Source organism: Populus trichocarpa, chromosome 11 (genome assembly GCF_000002775.5).
Source record: "Populus trichocarpa isolate Nisqually-1 chromosome 11, P.trichocarpa_v4.1, whole genome shotgun sequence".
Lineage (NCBI taxonomy): Eukaryota > Viridiplantae > Streptophyta > Magnoliopsida > Malpighiales > Salicaceae > Populus > Populus trichocarpa.
In genome coordinates, this window is record NC_037295.2 from 4,594,748 (window position 1) to 4,601,903 (window position 7,156).

Sequence of the window (7,156 nt, forward strand, 5' to 3'; positions counted from 1 at the left end):
TTATTATATAAAATTAAGATCTAAATTAAAACATGGAAAAAACACATGACTCACTCCAAATTCATGATAATTTTTATTTTGGTTTAAAAATTTATTTTATTTACTTTTCAGTCCTTAAATTAGAGAAATGAGAGAGAAAGTTGTTGAAAAATAGCGAAAGAGAGAGAAAATAGTTGGTTGTCATGATACTAACAACAAAAAATAATTTAATTTGATCCAACGAGTTCTATTTGATGAGGGGAATTCGATGATGATAGGTTTTATCTGTAAACATGTCTGAAAAAAATCGAGTTTCATTTTGATTTTTTAGGTTCGAGTGATTTTGGTTTTCTTAGGTGATTTTAGGATATTTTGTGATTAATATGTGATTTATAAAGATTTTTATTATATTTATTAAGTGTTTTTGGATGAAAATTGTTTGAAAAAAAATAGATTCTTAATCCAAAAACCCCACCTCATAATTTTTTTTTTTACTACTATAATAGTGGCTGGATTTTGAGTTAGACATGTTAACAGGTGACACATCACCAATTTCTTTATTTTTCTTTTTCTTTTCTTTTTTTATAAGGGGTGAACACTATAATATCTTCCCCTTACAAAAAAAATAAAAAATAAATATGGCCAGGGAGCATGGTCCTGACCCGGGCCACACACATAAACTTTATGTTTAAGGCTCTAATATGCTAGGCCATTTTGGCTAGTATGCCTAGCTTAACCTATCCCCCCCCCCCCCCCCCCCAAAAACATTCAATATTTGGTTTTTGATGATTCTCTTAATTATTTTGTTTTTTAATTTTATCATTTAATATTTAGTTAACTTTTAATAGGTCTTTATTTTTATCATATAATTAAAATATGACATGGATCATGAGTCTGCCGAGTTAACCCTAGTTGACCGAAATCGATCCAATACATCATCCTTTTAATGTTAAAAAAATATTGGCTTTATTTTTTTAAATTCAAACCTTTTTTACCGATAATTTAGATTCCTTTTAAACTTGAATGTTTGATCTTTATTTTTTGTCATTAGATTTTTTTTATCTTTGAACTTATCAAGTTAAATAGATCATATTAAAATAATTTTTATGTAATTTAATTAATAATCTAAATTTAACAAGAATTTAAGTGAGGAATTTTTAAATTTAACTCGATAAATTAAATTTAATAACAATATAAAAAATACTCCATAGCTTAGACATTTTTACAACAACCACAGCATACCGCGAGAAGTAAAGTAGTTTACAGGCTATTCATTCGTCCTTTAACTTCTCTCTTTCTTTTTTTAATCAATAGCTCTTGCCGAAGCACTAAAACATAAAAAAAGGAGTCTACTCTATTTTTATGGTTATTCTTTGTTTATAAGGCAATTTTTGGTATTTTAGTAGTGTTTAATATTGTAATAGTAATTATTTTTTAAAATATTTTTAATATTACTATATTAAAATAATTAAAAAATAAAAATATCAAAAGGGCATTTATTCCTAAAAAACAAACATTACCTCTCAAACGAATTAGATATTGATTTTTTGAATTATTGGAAAACTCAAGACCTAGATTTCGTAAAAGAATGAAAGTGACCATGTCAAGTTTTAATAGATGTCAGAACAAGCCCCCTTCACATTGACCCAACATCTTCGTTTTAGGCACTGATCGCCGCCGATGATTGCGCACCAATTCATGGTCCTTCCCTGAAGAGGAGACGAAGTCAAAATGACACCAAAAGTCAAACTAGCTGAGCTCACAAGTACTCTCAACCGTCCGATTAAAGTCTATTGCCCCAACAACACTTAGTGGCATTGACGTAAGATTCAGAAGGAAGCAATTTAAAGTTAGTCCATCAACTATACATAAAATCTTAATTAAGTTCTCAAAGAATCAAAAGTTTTCAATCAAACCCTTCCATCGACTTGAGCATGTTTGGGAGTGTGATTGCGGTTGCTTTTAAAGTGTTTTCTACTAAAAAATATATTAAAATAATATATATTTTTTATTTTTTACATCATTGCATCAAATGATATAAAATTATCAAAAAAATATTAATTTAAAGTAAAAAAATAAATAAAAAAGTTTTAATTTTTTCAAAAATATTTTTTAATATAATCCATGAGAACATTTCAATATTGCTCACATGTCCATGCGCTCTCGTTTAAACAAAGAATTTGGGAAACTTAATTGAGAATCACAACATCAATTGGAAAGTGGTTTGAATTAATTCAAGGGTGATGGTGTCTCATGTTTCAGAAAAATGGATTTAGGAGCTCATCAAATGTTTTTATTGGAGACTGATGGGGTGATTTGATTAAAACCTGGGACTTTTAATGACCTGATTGCAATAAAAAATTCCTTGAGAAATCAATTGAGAATCTCTGTATAGTCCGGGGACCAATTTGAAGTTTTCCCATTTAAATTATACAAAGCATCCCATTTTATTCTTCCCCGTGAACTCTTTGCCTATTTCCCTTGTCAACGAAAATGGGATTTTCACTTGGAAGTAACAAAAATGAAACTGGAATTAGTAACTTTGCTTGCCCTGAAATTACATGCACCTGCTCTTGTAAGTTGTAACCTTGCATCATCACCAGACACTTTATGGGCCCCTCCATTAACGAATCTGATACAGCTATATATATATATATATATATATATATATATATATATATGTGTGTTTGACAACGTTGGTGTAAACAGTGTTTTTAAAAAATTCAAATTTTAGTTTTTGTTAAAATTTAATATATTTTATATGTTTTATATCATTTTGATGTATTGATATCAAAAATAATTTTTAAAAAATAAAAAAAATCATTCACATGTATTTTGGCACAAAAAATTATTTGAAAAGCAACCGCAATCAAGTATCAGTGATGGTGTTTGGCCACATAAAGTATTAACTTACAGGACCAAATTAAACATTATTATATATTCGAGGACTATAGTTGCAGTTTGCTAACATAAAATTAAATATAGAACAGTTTACCTGCAAACACGTCCAAGCACACACACACTAGCTCTACCAGCTACTTTCCTCTCCCTTAAAAAAAGGAAGTGCAAGAATGTGGCAAGCGATCAAACAATAGAGAAAGGGCGACTGGCTACAGAAGAAGAAAGCAAACTTTGAAGCTAAAAAATGCAGAGAATTCCATTTTTATCACGGATTCTTCTGTTCTGCTTAGCTTTCTCTACTTGCTTAGCTAAACAACGTGAGTAGCTTTCTCCACTCAACTTCATTGACTTTTCTTGTTCAATTGTGCTACAAAAAAAGATCGATTCTTTTGTGGTTAGGGATTTGGATTGGTGATTTTTGAAGTGAATTTCACTTGCATTTTAGTTTATTTTATCATTGTGAGTTGTTCTTTTGAATGTTGTTAATGATTTTGTGTTTTTTTTTTTGGTTTTTAAGTTTCTTGCCTGCTTCTGAGGAGGGGTTTTTTTTAACGTCCGTGTTGTATTGGTGTTTGGGGAGAGGAGCAGAACTGGGAAAACAATGAGTGTTTTATTTTATTTTTGTTATTAAAATCTTTGGATATGGTGATATTGACTGCTGAATATGATTTGGATCTGTTTGCTTGGCAAGAAAGTGTTGGAAAAGAAAGTTACATTTTTTTTTCTTTCTTTGCTGTGTATCTGTCGAGAAAACAAGAATACTGAAGTCTACTAAACTGGGACTAAGACAGCTATTTGGGGTTTTGTTATTCTTGATCTAATCATTTCTTTGGGGACAAGAACATGAAAACATGTTGTATTCTAATGTATAGGGAAAATTGAAATGGCAAGAGAAAGAATTCTTTCTTTATTTTTTGTTGATTCTGTTGGTGTATTTGGGTATTTGATCTGTTCTGTAACTTTGTCCAATGGACCGGGCTACTAGAGTCTAGAGCAGAAACTATTGGTAGATATATTATAAGTTGTTTAGTATTAGAGGTGACAAAGCAAAAATGCGTAGCCTTTTGGGTTCAAATTCACATTTGAACGATCAAATAAGTAGATGTCTAAGTAACAAGGTGTATACATATATTTTTGGTAAGAGGCTTGCACCATTTTCTTCATTTAGCAAATGTGAGTTCAATCTTTTATGTTAGAATGGAGTGCCAGAGGATAGATCAATGACTATATCTGCTTTGACATTATAAAAGTCATTCTTCCTTTTCATTGTTACTTATTAGATTTCTACTCCTGGCACAGCACCTTGGGTTATGCGCATAAGTTGTGGAGCTCGGTTAAATGTTCACACAGCACCAACCAATACTCTTTGGTTTAAGGATTTTGCTTATACAGGAGGGATTCCAGCAAATGCTACACTTCCCAGCTACATCAGTCCTCCACTAAAAACTCTTCGTTATTTTCCCCTATCATCTGGTCCCAATAATTGCTACAATATTAATAACGTGCCAAGCGGACATTATGCTGTAAGGGTCTTCTTTGGACTGGATGGACATCCTAATTTTGATAATGAACCTTTATTTGACATTTCAGTAGAAGGCACCCAAATTTATTCTTTGAAATCTGGGTGGACTAACCAAGATGACCAAGTTTTTACTGAAGCTCTGGTGTTTCTAAATGATGGAACAGCCTCTCTCTGTTTCCATAGCACAGGTCATGGAGATCCAGCTATACTTTCTATTGAGATTCTTCAAGTTGATGATAGAGCATACTATTTTGGCCCAGCCTGGGGTCATGGGATAATCTTGAGAACAGCTGCCAGATTGAGCTGTGGTAATGGGAAACCAAAATTTGATGTTGATTATAGTGGGGATCATTGGGGTGGGGATAGATTTTGGAGTCCAATCAAAACTTTTGGCCAGGGATCTGATTTAGCTACATCTACTGAAAGTAGCATCAAGATGGCTTCAAATGCACCAAATTTTTATCCAGAAGCTCTTTATCAGACAGCCCTTGTTAGCACCGATACTCAGCCAGATTTAGCATACACAATGGATGTGGACCCCAATAGAAACTACTCAATTTGGTTACACTTTGCTGAGATTGATTCTTCAGTCACAACTGCAGGGAAAAGGGTATTTGACATTTTGATTAATGGCGATGTTGCATTTGAAGAGGTGGATGTTGTCAAAATGAGTGGGGATCGTTATACTGCTCTTGTACTTAACACCACAGTTGCTGTAAATGGAAGAGCTCTGACCATCAGCTTGCATCCTAAAGAAGGCAGTCATGCCATAATCAATGCCATTGAGGTGTTTGAGATTGTTGCAGCCGAGTCCAAAACTTTATTGGAAGAAGGTACATATACCTTCTGGTTCTTGTTATCTTCTGTTGCACCTCTTTGGCCATTATTTAACATGTGTTCCTAATCACCTTACAAAGTGCATCACATTGTTGATTTATGTGGTATGAGCATTAATACAGACCTTCTGCAAGTTTTCAGAAGACATAGTTTCGAACACATATTATACTGCTGTATATCTGCCTTTGATCTTCATTACATTAAACACATTTTTTCTAGTGTCTTGTGGTGCTTTTTGCTTGGATTTCTTCTACAGATAGGAAAAGCATTTCTGGAAAGTTTGGAATGTATAAACTGTTACTAATCTGGTTGTTCTTCTTTAATCAGTTAGAGCCTTACAATCATTGAAGAGTGCATTGGGCCTTCCTCTTCGGTTTGGATGGAATGGTGATCCGTGTGTTCCCCAACAACATCCATGGAATGGAGCAGATTGCCTTTATGACAAAACTAGCAGCAAATGGTTTATTGATGGACTGTATTGTCTCGATCCTTTTCCTCAAAATGATTTATTTTCACGTTTTACTTATATTTATCTGGGAATAAATATTGTTTTTTTATTGATTCCATCTTTTTATTAATTCGTGCAACTCATTATCATCTTGGTGCATGGTGCCACTAAAAATCATGTAGAAAATTTGGAACACCTCTGCATTTGTTGTTAAACAAGAAATCCTTCTGCAGCAGTGCATAACAAGTTTCATGGCATTATCAAATAATGTCATCCATATAAAGAGGCTTTATTAAGTATTTCTCTGTAGTTATGCACTTATTTTGGGGAGAGAAGGAAAACTTGCAAAGCTCTAATTGATTTAAGTATCTGCTGACCAGACTTTCTATTGAGAATTTAACATGAAATCCATATGTTTCGTCAAATTAATATGTACATCTACTAGTAAATTGTACCTTTGAATTTGTCTTATAATTAACTAATTATAGGTCTCATCTCCAGTTAATCTGACATTAAAACTAATAATTCAGTTCTTGGTATTTTTTATGTCAATATCATACATCACTTAACATGGATTACTTCTTCATGTGCAGTGGCCTTGACAACCAAGGTTTGAGGGGTTTCTTGCCAAATGACATATCCAGGCTACTTCATTTGCAGAGCATGTAAGCATCTAGCACATATAATTTCTACTTGCATTTTAAACTCCTGAAACGTTGGTCACTTCAACCTTCTAATAACACTTCGCTTTCATCTTCTATTTCACTCTAACTTTGTACGTTCACAGAAACTTGAGTGACAACAGCATCCATGGAGCTATTCCACCATCAATTGGATCAATAGCTGGCCTGGTAGTTCTGTAAGTCTGCTTATCCATTTATCCCACCATTGATTCTGATTTCTATACAAACAAAACCGTTTTCTGATGATAATAGATTCCACCAAATTAGCTACTGGGACAGCATGCGACTGACACTTGATAAAACATGATTAGTTAGATGATAATTCTTGAATTATCATTTATTTTCTCATAAACAATTTGTGTATAGGTAAATTGTCTAATCAAGTCCATTGTTCCTCCAACTAGCCACATCTCCTGCTTACATTAACAGGAAATAGAACTCTGATCTTTCACTGATTTTGCATTTGTATTATTTGATAAGATGCAAATGAGGAAGTTGATGTTTGCTTAATTCAATTTGGTTACCCAACAAAAGAAAGAGGAAAGGAATGCTTAAAGAAAAAGAACAGAGCACAAAATAAATTTCTCTGGTACATTCATTCTTTGAAAGGAAAACTGATAATACCCATATAAATCTAACACATTCTAATCATTAGTCATGATCATTCAAGTATGCTTGAAACTCTTATAAAAGCCCTTTGATGTGGGATGTGAATCAGCTGATTGTTAACTTCTGGTTCAAATACAAGCTGGATGCAAATAGAAGTGCATATTCCGGTCCTAAATA

General features: G+C 32.8%; 1 protein-coding gene across 1 annotated transcript in view; it reads left to right on the forward strand.

The window, feature by feature from the left end:
• Positions 1–2,984: 2,984 nt before the first annotated feature.
• Positions 2,985–7,156, forward strand: part of LOC18103056 (receptor-like protein 4) — a 5,674-nt gene continuing 1,502 nt past the window's right edge. The window contains exons 1-5 of the mRNA XM_006377333.3: positions 2,985–3,197; positions 4,180–5,235; positions 5,567–5,714; positions 6,281–6,352; positions 6,475–6,546. Of these exons, the coding sequence (XP_006377395.2) occupies positions 3,125–3,197; positions 4,180–5,235; positions 5,567–5,714; positions 6,281–6,352; positions 6,475–6,546 (1,421 nt within the window). The 5' untranslated portion in view covers positions 2,985–3,124. The remainder of the gene's footprint in view (positions 3,198–4,179; positions 5,236–5,566; positions 5,715–6,280; positions 6,353–6,474; positions 6,547–7,156) is intronic.